At 24.9% G+C, this 16,406-nt stretch overlaps 1 protein-coding gene across 1 annotated transcript in view; it reads right to left on the reverse strand.

Moving 5' to 3' along the window:
- The window catches only part of LOC112604164 (acid sphingomyelinase-like phosphodiesterase 3a), a 196,052-nt gene that overhangs the window by 89,020 nt on the left and 90,626 nt on the right, over positions 1-16,406 (reverse strand). Inside the window, exons 5-6 of the mRNA XM_025353067.1 lie at positions 11,200-11,268; positions 5,657-5,834 (exon numbers count right to left, since the gene is read on the reverse strand). Of these exons, the coding sequence (XP_025208852.1) occupies positions 5,657-5,834; positions 11,200-11,268 (247 nt within the window). The remainder of the gene's footprint in view (positions 1-5,656; positions 5,835-11,199; positions 11,269-16,406) is intronic.

Raw genomic sequence — 16,406 nt, forward strand, 5'->3', positions numbered from 1 at the left:
ATATATATATATATATGATTATAAACAAACAAATAAATAAATAATTTTAATTTGGTGTCATCTCGAGAAAATTGTTTCAATAACTAGCTATGTTTAACAAAATGCACCATGAAAAACTTGAATATTGATATAAATATAACATAATAGTAAAATGCAATAAGATTATTAATGTGAGATAATATTTTATAGTTTTTCAAGTGCAATGACTATATAAATATTCCATGTTGTTTATAACTTATAAGGTATGTTAATTTAGTTACTTTATTTTTATCCATTCATATGATTAAAAAAATAAAAGTGTATACAAATTTTAATAAACTGAGTTAAATTATGTACTAAATAAACATTGAATTTACCAATCGTTGCTGTACTTAGATCATTATCATATTAAAATATACTGATTTTGATAAAATATACCAATACATTATGGACTATTGTCGATAAGATGAATTTGATTTTTGATTGAAAATGCACAATAGTATGGAAACTTTTTTAATACAGTTTCGCCAGTTGAGAGCCACGCACACTGGACACACTATTATAAGTTTCACAAGAAGGTTGACGCTAGATGGACACGAGCCAAATAAATTGTCGTAAATAGCTCTATACGTATACCATTACGCGTATACTCCTTACCCTATACTCGGATATGTAATACCTTACATTAGATGTGATCTAATAAGGTCATCGTTTTGTGTGTACGTGAACTCTTATCCCATGTGGACACTATTCACCGTATCCCGAGGAGTAATATAAGATTACCTTTCCACATCTCCGCCATACTCGACCACCCGATCCCGTCACCGCGATCCCATATAATATTCTTGCTCTTGTTAATAAATTAATAATAATATGTGTACATCCGTAAAGTTTACGGCGTAGTATTATTATAGTGGCGCATAACGCTGTTGAATACGACGTGTTCAAACGCACCCGTGTATATTATAATCCCATGGTGTGGGCAACTCCGGTACGTATAATCTAATTACTTCGTCCATGTGAACGAATGGCAACACTAAATATAATTATAATACGACGGGACTAAATAGTGCGTAGGTACATAATATTGTTTTAACAATAAGACATGAGTATCTTTAATATTATGCCCATTGTGCCTGCATAATACTATTTCACTCGATAGGTATCGACATTTATTTTGTTTCTTGTGTATCCGATCATTGTACAGGCGCGTAGTATATTTTGAGAATACAATATGACCAAAATATTATCAATGTAAAAATAAAACATTATTAATAGTTTGTTATCTGGACAAATATTATGTATAAAAAAAAATTCAAAAGCACCTGGTAAAATTTAAACTTTTTTTTTTATCTAGAAAAAGAAAAGAGAAAAATTTGTAGTTGTTTGTAATACGGCACCCCGTATTTAAAACAAATTCATGTAATATGTTTTCATGTGTGAACAAATAGCAGATATACGTTTTAATAATTTAATATTTCAGGGTAAATAACTAAAACGGTATGTAAGAGAGTTCGCTATAGTTTTTTTTTTTTTTTTTTATACTGAATATTATAACACATCACAAAATCATCTCTTTTTTTCGCATAGCCATTTTAACTTAACTGAAGTAATACAAAATGTAATGATATTATCTATTTGAGATGTTTTATATTTTGTGACTATTTAGAATATAATCATATTTAAAATATGGTAGTACAAACATAAGTAAATACTATAATTTATAAGTTATATTATTATTGAATGTTTTATTAAAAAATGTATTTATCAATCAAATATAAATAAATGACAATATTTTTCTCATAACAGAAATAAATAGATAAAATTAGATTCATATATATATATAAGATAGTCACTAAAAATAAAAACAGTTTTAAAAGGTAAAGTATTATTATTAAAATATTTTAAGTGACATATAACTTTAATAGACCACAATAGTAATAGATTTCAATCATTCAACGCAAATATTAGAGACGTGTTAATTAATATAATATATGCTACAGAAAACCTTATGACATACAAGTATGGGTCATATTAATAAAATACTATATCGACCGAAAAATTCGTCTATACATAATATATTAATATTCATACTCGTTGTAAAATAAATATGCCATTATTTATTTATTTTTCCGGTCAAAATGAAGATTTCAACTGTCATGATATTATAATTAATATAGGGCATATGCATATTTTTGTTATATGTGTATGATGTGTATACATAATAAAGAAAACTTGATTTACAATGAGTTTCAACAATTTTTTTTATAACACATAGCGTAAATAAACATACCTCAATAAATTTCAATTTTATTAACCAATTGAAACATGTGTATTTTAAAAAAATATATATATATATATATTCCATTGTATACAAGTAAGCACACATTATACAAACATTACAAACCATTGTTAATATTCATCTTTCCATAATTGTGTTAAAATATTGCGTGCTATATTAAACTGTATAACTTACAACTTTCCCCGTTCATATGAATAATGTTTGTTGAAATTGTATTATAATATTTAATGGAGGAGGAGGAAACAAGGTCGATTTACGAGATATTTTCATCTCGTTCAAACAATAATGTACATTTTTTGGAAATAATATTTATCAATACTCATGGAGTTGCATATACATATAAAACATTGCAAAAATAATACACGAAACGCAATTGGTTTTTGTTTACATAAATCACCATGTATTAAATATGAAATTATAAAAAAGCTACTGTTTTTTTTGTTGTTGTTGTTGTTGTTGTTGTATTTTTGCATGTATTCAGCTGCAATTACTGCTTGGTATGTTACTTTCAATAAAAATTTAAACTTTTTTTTTTTTACTACACGCAATGTTTTTTGTCCACGGTGTCACATTTTAATACCGTATTTCTGAACACCTCTTAGAAACATGTTTCGTTGTATCAATCATGAGTATAAAGTCTATTGGTTATTTTGAGAGAGTCGAGAACGTTAAAAATACAGCTGACATTTTCTGTATGTTACCGGACGTTTTGATGCCAATCCACCAATATATTTTATAAGTAAAGCAGATGTGTGTTAGGATAGTTATTATTTTCGTTGAAAAATCAAGTTTTTAAAAAAAAAGTTTATTTCATTAGCTACTGATCATAATATCGATATACCTATTTTACTAAACATGAAGCTTATAAAAAATGGTAGAAGGCAGCTGGAAGTATTAAAATACTAATATTTTTTCAACTTACATCAATACAAGATATAATTATTTTATTTTTTTATTGATTTCAGAATTATTATATTAAGTAAAAGTGACGATCTTGAACTTATTTTTGTAAAATATATTGTACAATTATAATTATTTTTTTTATTTATTTTGCGTTTAGTATAATGTATTTAAACAAAAAATTATGATTTAAATCAGAGTGGAATATAAATTAAAAATACCAATATCCAAAATGAAATCTCTTAAAAAAACCTTTTTTTGATTTTCTTAAGAACCTAAACTGGAACCAGTACCAATATTTGTTGCTAATAAACTACTCGGTCTTTCCGGTTCCGCGAATTTATTTAGCTATTTTATATATTTAAGTCATGATAATCGATTTATTAAATTTGGTTAATACTTTTAATATATACATATATTTAGATTTTAATCTATAACAGTTCTTGAAAATAATAAAATATGAGTAGATACCAAAATAAAAATTTATAAATAATAAGTGTTGTAATTTTCCCGTCAGCTAGTCAAAAACGTCTAACGTTATTATTATTTTATAATCATGATGACGTAAAACTAATTAATAAAATGATTTGATAATCGTTTAAGTTAACAATCATAAATAAGTACCCTTATGAATTGTTATCAGTTTGTAACATAAACTTATGATTAATATTCCTAATCTCTAAGTATTGTTATTGACTGATATCGGAACAAAAACTTTTATTATGTTACAATTTTAAAATCTGGAATAATTTTTTTTTTAAAGAACCTGATTTTATTTTAATCAAAACCGAATAAAACGATTACGGTTTCATGCCTTAATTTAAATAAAATAAGTAATATATGAAATAATATAGTACATTTAACAAAGTAAAATTGTTTAGTTAATTAATTTTAATACAAGTCATAATATTGAATTAATTAATGTGTAATATAATATTATATGAACATTATGAACATTAATTAATATTAAATATTAATGCACTTAAAAATAGCTCCTACCTATCATTTTTTACACTTAAAGCTCGATGGAAACAATAATATTATCATGAATAATAACAACCAGATTTAGAATAGATATAGTCGTTATAATATATATGACGAGTAAATAAATTAATCTAATCCAACCAGTTTATCTGACTCAACCCAAGCCACTGATCGATTATATATCTTCTCAGAAAAAATATTTAATCTTTTCTAATTGTAAAAATAATTTCACATTTAATAATAACTGTAGAATACGGATAACAAAATTAGAAATACAGTAAATACTGGGGAAAATTATTAAATACTTATTTATTGACATGAGAAACTAAGTAAGAAGATAACTAAAGTTTAAATGGATAGCTAATTAATCAATGTTACTAACTATGAAGCGATTATTTGCACAGATGTCGGTCGCAAAATTATATCCAACCGTCAATCACTTCAACGCAAATACGCGATGTCATAACGGTGAAACAACGTGCATTATTAGTAAATCGCAAACAATATTGAGTACTTACTATTTAGTTCACTTGTTTACTCTTAAATTTCAAATTTAAAGTCTTTTAAAATTGGTAAAAATAAAAAACAAATCTTTGACATCACAGGATATTTGAGATGAGTCTAAATATCCTCCTACAGTTTAAGACCACCAATCCAGACCAATGGTAAAAATTATATAAGTTTTGACGGAATATTTGTTTTTATTTACATAAATAATTATGTAAAAACATATTAATACAATTATTTTGAATAAAACCGTATTTGCATTCGATGACAGCGGGTTCGTATAGGTATACGTATTACCTACTATATTATTTACTTTACCTACCTAACAACTAGAGCTGAAATTTTCTAATTATTTCTATTCGTCAAATTCTTAGCGTTGGCATTACACTGTTCATTTATAAATTATAACACATCTAAAAGAACTTATATTGACAGTGTTTTCATTATATAAATTAACGAACCTCCAATGACAGCCAACCAATAGTCGTGCTGATGAATAAAATGACGTCATATTCACATAATTCGTATAATTTTCGATAGATGTATATAGGAAACGTGAGTCATTATGCTAAATTATGGTCACCGTTAATAAAGCTTGTGATGAGTTAATTTAAAACAACGGTGAACATAAAAATAAACAACAAACGAAATTAATGAACAAATTTATTATATTATTATTATTTTGTCACACACAACAGCGAGAGGTAAAACACTTTACGGAGCGTTTTTAATTTGCCAATCAGTAGCATTGGACCGATATAAGGGTAGAAACCACTCTAAACTTTTGTTCGGCGACCCTTCGGTCTTTGGGTTTACCTATATAATAATATATACTATATACATATAATATGCGTAACTGTCCTGTGGCCGCATGGACCGGAAAAGGATAAAGGGAATTGTTTTGTTTTTATTGTTATTTTTTTTTCGTATCGTCATTATTGTTTTCCCCGTTTTCTGTGGTATACAACAAACAAAACACCTTACCCAGACCACAGCACGAATTCGATGTTGTCTCCGTGCTTCTCCTTCATTGCCTTCACAGCGGATTGGACCAACGTCCACGGCGAATCGCACCCGTAGTCGCCCAGTCTACCGCCACCGGATGGTAGACTGGGCCGTTCCATGACCAAAAGCTCCGGATCGACCACCGACCGCTTGCAACCTAAAAATCCAAACCATTTATCTGAGTCATTTATATATTATTTTAAATAGTGACGACTTATATAATAATATAAGGCTTAACATTAATAACTGACAAGATAACATATTATTTACTATCTACGTAATGTATTTTATTCATATTGAGATAATAATTTATTTTTTATTTTTTTAATAGAATAAATTTGAAAACAGTCATAGTAACTAAAATTAACATATTATATTAATAAATAAAAATAAATTAGAATGAATGTTATATCATATTTAGTTGATTATACGAGTATTTTACATTTATTTTTTACGCAGTTCGAATATATTTGTGTCATATAATATGAGAACTATGATTACAGATCACAATTTTATCGACTTTAAGCAGTGAATATTAACTCTATTTATATACGCCCATAACAAACTAAAGGTTTTCAATTTATCAGATGATACTGTTTACACAAAATATTATTGTACACAATCATTAAAAACTGAAAAAGTTTCAAAAATATACATTACTATGGAAATGCTATAGTACATTTAGTGAAATCGACAAACTTTTATAAACTTAACTCTATAATCAAAAATATAGTTGCTGTTACTTAAAAAAAAAAAAAAATAAATAAAAATAATATTTATTCATTAAGCTCTCGTGATTCAATCAAAAGCATTGTTGAGATAAATTCATTATTAAATTCACCAACAAAAAAGTATCGATGTCTGCAATTATTTTTTTGGCCCAAAGCCTGTTTCTAAGGTTCTATTGACTGTGTATACATTTTAAATTTATTGTTCTCGAAGAGTAACAATTTCTCTGGGAGTAAATTTATCATTATTTATTTGGCATCACTGTAGGAAAATGTATAACAAATTTTATATAATTGTTATTTTAAGAAATGTTTAAAATATTAAACTAGCCTATAATCAATAAATTGGAGATACTGGAATAATTGTAACATATGTAATAACATATTGATTTATATCTGTCAAGATTTAAAAATTTTAAATTGTGTTAAGTTATTTTAATAGCATTAATGAGTAATGACTTAAAATGTTAAAACTACATTAAACATAATGAGTGTATTAAATATTTATTTTCATATTAAATTTAATTAATTGATTTGGATTTAAGATAAAAATATTACGCATTATGAATATTAACTATTTATAGTATAAATGTTAAACGTCGTTTAGGTTATACTGAAAATTGAATGCAATCGTAATAAATAAATAAATAAAAATAAAAACCGCTAAAATTAAGCAATGTAATTTATAAAATTACTTAATACTTAAAATACAATAATATTTCCGTAATACAATAAAAAATTGGGAAACAAATAACTTAACACATTAGATATTAGTTTTTGATTGTGATACTATATAAATACTCCTTTAAGACTAACTAAAAATGTTTGCAATCAAAATCAGTGGACTAATTGTGTTTTATTAAAAAATAAAATGTCACATATTTTTTCTCCATTAAAAAAAAAGTATTAATCAAACATATATACATTATTTGGAACAAAATCAACATAAACCATACTACTTTCCCTTTGTATAAACAAATATTAACAAATGAAAAAATGTTATACACAAGTAAAAATAATGAAAACTTATGATTTTGTTTGCAATTCCACATTGAAAACATATTTTATAAATTTTCTTAATATTTTCTCTATTTATAAGGAATATAATTTATTGTGTATACAATTCTCAGTAAAATAATTAGTGCATTAGTTATATAACGATAAAAGTATTTTTTTCCTTAGCATTTTTATATCAGCAATAGAAATATAAACACAGAGATATATATGTGTTATAATTGTATACAGTTTATCTTATATATATACACAATCTATATAGTTATACTACGATTTCGATACAACAAAAAATGTGATGTGACAAAAAATAAAATAAAAATAAAAGCTTTAAATATTTTTTTGTTTTTTAACAGGTTTAAAGTTTATCGAATAAAACGTTATATGTAACGATAGAACATGAACACATTTATTGTTAGTTTAAAGTTTAAAGTACGACTTGTGCTCGATATTTTTAAAGACAAAAACAACTCCTGTTTATATAAATATTTATTATCTATATGTGTGTATATAATATATATATATATATATATATATATATATAAATAAATATATTTATTTATTTATTCACATAAATTAACTAATGTAATTCTAAAAAAAAAAAAAAAACAAATTCACATCGTCACATAGTTTTATACTAATTTTACGTAAATAATTGATCTTTAATACTGCGAATGTTTAGCAAATCAATATGTTTGTAATTCGTCTCCTCCGAACAATAATTTTTTTGAAAATAAAAGTAAAATTATGAATAAATGTTTAAAGGTATTTTGAGAATTGGAAATGGTTTGGCAATGGAAATTTTATGTAAATTTGAAAGTAAGCCTAGATTTTTTTCAACATTCAGTACTGCCGTTCAAAAATTAATTCAAAAAAATAGTCTAAATTTTGCATTTTGGATATTCTGCGATAAGTTTACGCATGCATTTTTTTAGTAAAAAAAGACGTATTTTTTTTATAGTTTGATTTGTTTGAAATACTATTATATGGAATGAAAAATAAAATCTTGATTTAATTTTTTTTAGGTTATTTAATTATAAATTTTATCTTTGGAATATATGTTTTTAAATAATATTTGAAGTAAAAAATAATAATAATAAACAAATATTTGTATTTTTATAAATAATCAATTCGGTTTGGACGATGACAAAAAAAATTACCCTACAAAAGTTGCGGTATAATAAACAAGTTTATCGATGTTATATAAGTGTCTGCACTTAATATTTCGATAAGCTTAAACTTTTTTGATAAAATAGGGTGCCTCCTGTATTATAATGCTTAACAAATAATCTAAATTTGTTTTTATGTTTGATACATTAAATGTTTGTAAAATATAGTTATAATAATATTTTATTTTTAATCGAATGTACATTTATTTTTTTTTTATAAAATTTTATTTTTAGTGTGAAAAATGAATAATAATATCATTAGTAATTGGTTTTAGTTGAATTTAAGCAAAATGAGCAACTTATTTTAATAATAACCATGTTTAGATATAATTTAAGGACATTCAACATATTTAATGAAAGTTAAAAGAAAATATCAATACCATTATATTTGTCTTAATATAAAATCGAAGCATCAAACTATTAATTTTTAATCTATAATAACCAAATATAATGTATAATTTTAAATGTATATATATTTTTTGAATAATATCGTTATTCTGTACTTATATGCTCAACTTATAATTTTAACCTTCTTAACAAAAGAGAAATTTTTGAATTTTCATAAAATAGTTAAAAAAACTATAATAAATACAAAGGTCAAATCAAGTTTGATTTTAAATAAAGAAAATGAAAAATAATAATTATTGTTAATAAAAATATACTTATATTAAGCATTTCTTTATAAGCAAATTTTTAAAATATAAGAGTATTATTAAAGATAAATTATCAACTGGGCATAAATAAAATGATAATGTGTTCACAATGATATAAAATGACTCAATATATTTCAGTGCAAATAACTGTTTATTTAAGCTCTCGGTATTTTATTTTTAAATGCATTATATATCGTAGGTAGTTCTAAAACGTATAACCTGCACATTCAGTCGATAGTTTTATACAATCAAATTAATAGAATTCGATACAAGTAATTCAAAATTATTTTAGAAATTAAATTACTTTAACAGGTAGAAATGTTTTTTACTGACAAATATAGTTATTTACAAGTATAATTATATTCAATTTATTTTTACGATCTATTATTGTAAATTAATTTTATCTATTATGTATACATTGTCTTTAAAAATAAATAAATAAAAATAGGTTTATGTGCAATACAAATTTAGAAGAAAACAGTTTTCAAATATTTAATATTTAGATCATAAAAATATTAAATAATTACTCTGAATAAAAAGAATATTGGATAATTAACTATTATAAAATCATTTAAAGTGCTAAGAAGATTGTAATTTACATACAAAGAAATATTGGCTTCTATTAACAAATAACATTCCTTATTATAAAAATACAAAACTGTATCTCAATAAATGTATTTATAAGTATATTAGGTAATACCATTGATTAAAAGAATAAACTTTATTCTAAAATATCATGTTACCTAATTGAATGATACTTATAATATGATTTGTTGTTAAATAAAATATTAAAATATCTAAAAACCCTAAAAGTGTTGGCAGATATAAATCGTTTACATCCGAACAGGATTACACAAAACTCTCACAAACTGCTTCCAAAAATCAGCCGTTTCGAAATTAAATGTGGCTGAAAACTTTATGAAACAAACCAAAAGTCTGAGTATTCTTGAGGGTTGTGGTGGTGGTTACGAGCAACCAATCTCGGTCACACTGAAAAACAGTCAGTTATGTATATATATATATATATATATATATAATAATATATACGTACGTGTGTGTATCTATCCAACTATCTATATAATATGTATATATATGTGTGTGTATGTGATTTTAACCACAGTTTGGTTTGATTTTGTTAAAGACGGCAATCACATGTATTCTGAGATTTTTCCCAACATTTTACTGCCCTCCACGAATAATGCACATGTATACAAAACTGTTTTAAAGTTTATTCCTGTTTAGATCAATCTTTTGGTGGTAAACTTTTCGGTGGAGTAGGAAAAAATTTATATAATACTGCCGGTGACTTACGGAAGGGAAATACATATTCGGTTAGCGTCCTCGAGGATTCCCGGGGCACCCAATTTTATCATGTCAAAAGATTTTGATCGATAGACTCGGAACATATATAATTTTTATACAATAATTTTTTACGACACGTTTCGAATTTTTATTATAACACTTGTGATCTAATCAGTTGGATTCTCTTGCATGTACAATATTCGATTAATGTGTTATCATTTTGGTGGTAGAGAAGGAAAGTAATTGTTCCATTAATGTTTTTTTTTTCTGGAAGAGAAAAACCAAGGTATCATTTGCTTCAATTCGGATGTTTTTAATTAATATTTCTTCTGTTGTACGCGTATATTATGTTGATGTAGTAGATACAGGATTATCATCATGTTATTTTTTTTATCGAACAATTTATAACACTGTTTTGATTAACACTTATGAATTTATTATTATTCAACGATATTGATACCCAAGTTTTGTTTTCAAGCCATAAAATAAGTTTTGAGACTTATTTAAAATCAAATAATAAAATAACGATTTTTAATAAATTATTTTGCACTTAACAACCACTATTTTTTACTTAACTACAGAACTGCTCGATACAACGTAATTACTGATAATAATATGATACTTATATTTATATTATATTATACACTCATTATACTCACTTTGTACATAATCACCGGTCGCTGCATAATTTGCATCATAGTGTATATCGGTGATGTGCCAAAAGTATCCTGAAACAAGAAAAGATAAATTTTCATCCGATCCTCTGCTAGAACTTTGCGCCGATCCCTCGAGATTCATCGCCGCAACGTGGACGTCAGTGTTGCGGTGTATGAATATAAGAGGAGGGATCGGGAGATTTGGTCGTATGCTTGGTTGGAGGGTAGTTGATGTGAAGGTGTAGGGGACACACGGGTTTGCGCGCGCAGCTGCCGTATTATTATACGCAATACGCGGAGTGCACGACGCTGGAACCAGACGAAGTAGCCGGATTCGGGACGAGCTACGCCGCTCCCCCGGGAGAGCTGGACGAAGGGCTTACAATGTGTCACGGATTAGAGCAAATTAGTATTAATAACTTTACGGGCAATGCATATTGAACGCGCTTGGGACATATACACATAAACACAGACGCATACACATACAATATAAATATATATATATATATATATATATATATAGTATGAACGCGTGTGCGGTGGATACTCAGTGTGGCGAAAGCGGTGAATTGCGTGGCAGTCGGTTCACCGCCACCTCGTGGTAGATGGGACGAAACGTAGAGGGTGTGAAGAGTTGGATGAGGGTGAGAGAGAGCAAGAGCTAATGGGAGAGATGACATGCCGGGATGATATGGTGTAATATGGCTTCCAACTCCCAGCAATTTATAAATATCAATTATTTCATTCACTTTTAGAAGGTTGGAATATGTTTCAATCGATGCCTTCTTCCTCCACCCACAATATCGCACTGCAGTTACCGTCAGAGCAACAACAAAATAATATAACCACTATAAAAAGCAATTATTTATGATTTTCTTCTGCCACCTCGACCAACTATGTCATTTCATCTATAGATATAGTAACCACGGTATAGGTTAAATTAACTGCGATTAAATTAATCCATAAATTATTACAGACAATGTGATAATATAATATAGGCGTGATAATATTCGTAATATTGCGAAACTTGCTAACAATATTATGTTAAAAGTGAAAACCAGTGATTATGTTTCGTGACAAAATAGTGCAATAGACATAACCATGGTTTATTAAATATAAATTAAAATATTGAATACATTTATTGACACTGAAGAATCGATTGCTAATTGAAAAATATCGCCGTAAAATTATTTTTATCGACAAATCAAGAATATTGTTTATTTATTACAATACAATATAGTAATGTCTACGGTACTCAATTTTATACAGTTTTTAATTAAATGGTTTATTTATACAATTATTTTCATAACTATAACATAGTTGAAAAAATAAATATATAAGACATTGTGTTCAATAAATAATAATAGGACACTTTATTTAACTGTGCACTTGGTTTTTATATTTCTCCACATCTTGACTGGTATTATTATTTTAGAATAAATTGCATTATTTTTAAAAGTTAAATATAAATTGCATATAAAAATTTCCAATCCAATGACCACAGACACAAATATAAAGGAAAATATTTAAAGTAAAAAATATACATTTGTTATTACAAAAATAATAGCTTCCTAAATTAACTTAAAAACTTAATTTTCAACCACCTAAAGAATTTTTTCTAATAGATCATTTCATTTGTTAAATTATAAAAAAAATATAGTCAACAATTTTTAAAAATAAATTAAGTATAACATTTAAACGTATACATGATTATTAGATAGTTAGATTTTACAGTAATAAGTTGTACATTGATATGCTGCGAATCATAGTGTTGGTCGTATTTGTTTTAAGTTTATATTTAATTAATTATTTTATTTGTCTCATAAATGTCATCAAAAAAAGAAAAAAAGGCAAGTGAATACTGCTATGTTGTACAGTATGTGTTAAATGGTTCACAGTGATGGATGTGTTAAATTTGAATTCAATGATATATCATTGTAAACGAAAAAAGATTCTAAGCGAAGACGGTCTTTCAGCTAATATAATTAAGTTTAATTCATATAATGTTTTTTTGACATTGCATTTAAAATAATTTATTTTACTATTAGTAATATAGTATTTTGAATTGATTATTGTAAAAAAACGTTGCATTTCAAAATACCTTTGTGAGAATAAAATATAATAATATGAGTAAAAGTTTCAAGTCCTCAAAAATAATGTTTTTGAATAAATATTTGACATCGTTAGTCATAATATTTAAATACATGATTTAATAATTTTAAATTAAAATGTTTTAAAAAATTACACTTTTACATGCATTTTTTAGATTTTTTTTAATTCAGTTAAGAATTACTTATAAAGTACTTGGAATTGAATTGTCAAGATTTAGATATAAAAGCTACACAATTTGATAAACTACAAAACAATTCAAACTTTTGTAATTTTGTCAATATTTGAACTTTAAATTTGTATAAAAATAAATTAGGAACATTGTGTGGCATAGTTTTTGATTCAATTTTCTTGATTACCTATTAAAAAAAAAAAAAAAAAAAACACTTGATATTTTTAATTCTACCTTATAAAGTACAAACTAAGACCAATTTGTCATAATAAACAACCATCAAATTTTAAGATAAAAACATTTTTTTAAAGTTATTATAATTATTAAATGTACAGATATAAAAAACAGAGGTTTCATTGTAAAATCATAGTTGCAAATAATGAAAATATAATATTGGGATTTACAAAATCAAAATTAATATTCAAAAATAAATTAATGTACCTAAAATATAATCATATATTAGGTAGTATAGAAAAATAAATAGAATAATTGGTTTCAAGTAGAACATAATTAAATATTAAAAATATTTATCACCCAAATCTATTTACAACAATTTATGATTTAAGTATAAATAATGTTTTTGAGATATTGTATTGTTAATCTTAAGTTTAAATAACTGTAATCTCTAGATCAAGAAAACATCTATCATATGTTTGCACTTATTTAATATTTAAATTTTTTTTTTAATTTTGCATGGTATAAAAGCACAGAAAACTCTTTTCCATGATAATTAGAAACTTCTAAACGTTTATTTATCACAGGATTAAGAGAAAATAATACATTTATAATTAAACATAAACTGTTGTTATTATTACGATTGTAACTTTTTTATGGTAGAATTTTGATTAAATTTTGCTCAGAAAAATCGCTGGTACTAACGAGGTGTAATAGCGTTGCTAGTACATTAGACTTAATTTGATTATTACAAAAAAAAAGTTTTATTTTACATTTTTAATGGCATTAATACATTTTCATAATTTGATTCATGTCACTGTACTGTGTAATTTACTAAGTAAATTAAATTAGAATAAAAGTTTTATTTTAATTAATAAAGAAACAAACAAAAAGTCTTAAGTTATTGCCAGCGGGTTATTTATCAAAATTTGAAAAAAAGAAATAAAAATACAATAAATGATCATGAATAAATGTCACAGATAAATAGCATAATATCATTATTATAAACAAATATGCAATAGAATGGTATACTATAAAAAAAAATATTTAAAATTTACACAATGTTATTTTGTAGAATCTGTATACCAGACTCATCTAGCCACTAACATATATTAAAAAAAAAAAACAAAAAAAAACAAATTCCTAACCATTATGAAGCACAGTTTTTCACGTGATTATTGTTTAATAAAATGTATATTCAATACATTTCATAGTATAATTTTACATTATCTTGGACATTTTATTAATTGGTTATTTATGATTATTACAATGTTGCATTTACAGTTTACACGTTACCTCATAATAACTAATTACAAATATACATATACAATCATATAAATACATGTATAAATGGATCGAATGTGTCATCAAAAAAACACATATTATGAATCCCTAAGTTAGTCATACATAAGATATTGGGTGATATTGTGTAAATAAAAGTAAGGATACCTAAAATTATTAATACGCGATTATGTAAAATCATTTTTTGATTTTTGTTATTCTATGTCGAATATAATGTGTTAGCTCCATTTAATATTATCGTTGAATCGGATGATTTAGAATCATTTTTCTCTAAATAAATCAATAAAAAAATGCTATCTATAGTGGTATAATATAATATTATACAATAGAAACTATTTTACTAAGCATGCTCACTTCTCGATTTTCTTCAATAACAATAATTAATCAGAATTTTATTTATTTATTATTTGTATAAATACTTAATAATTATAAATTAAAAATTTTTAAATTTTTGTACTACCTACTCAAAAAGTGTTCTACATAGTAAAAAACGATTGTTTATTTTTCAAATGAGAACCCTTTTCTCATCTATAAATTATGTATACGAAATTTTGTTTTGAACAATTTTACATGTGAAAGAAGAAATTCAAGCTAATAGTTTTTGAGTTATTTAATTTCGTATACTGAAAATTATTATTTTAAAAAATGGGTTTAAAAGATACGAAGTAAGGGTAATTTTAATATGTTAGTAATTTTTACTAGTCTATCAATATTTATAAAATTACAAATTATATTTTATATTTTTTTGAAACCATTATAATGAACATTTATCATCGTTGTAAAATAAATATTTGATTAACTGAAAAACTAATGTTTTGAATTTTGAACTGGGTATGTGAACATTTAAAAAATTAATTATTTAATAAATAATTAACTGTAAAAATGTAAAAAGAGAGGAGGGAATTTTGTTTAAATAGTAGAACAAAAAATTTAAATCATTTAAAAATATAATCTTTAAACTATTATTCACAAATTAAAAGTTGAGGATTTTAATTAATGTATTATGAAATAAAAATGAGAATGAACATACTTAATAAAACATTATACATATATATATATTATAATAACATTAAGTTTACAAAGAAAACAATGGGCACCTAACTCACTATTTACAACATGCTGTTAACAATATTAATCAACGGTGGAGACGTAATGAAAATCAAACTAAACTTACCGATAAATATTAAATACTCAAAACGTGTTTAATCCAGCTCACAATATCTTATATAGTCGTGACTGGGTTGCCAATTATCGCTACGACGACTTAATGCGAATAATCTATCACTTAAATATACGTATTTACGGAAAAAAGAACTGAAAAAAAACAACCATATTATACTTAATCTCTGACCTAATTTTTGCTCTCACTGAAACGGTTAGTAAAAGTGTACTGTTAAGTTAATAATAATAATAAATGCAATACACAGTTTTTATTTTTTCATTATATTATTTA

Source organism: Melanaphis sacchari, unplaced genomic scaffold, assembly GCF_002803265.2.
Source record: "Melanaphis sacchari strain LSU unplaced genomic scaffold, SCAv2.0 Contig11_pilon_pilon, whole genome shotgun sequence".
In the NCBI taxonomy this organism is placed as follows: domain Eukaryota; kingdom Metazoa; phylum Arthropoda; class Insecta; order Hemiptera; family Aphididae; genus Melanaphis; species Melanaphis sacchari.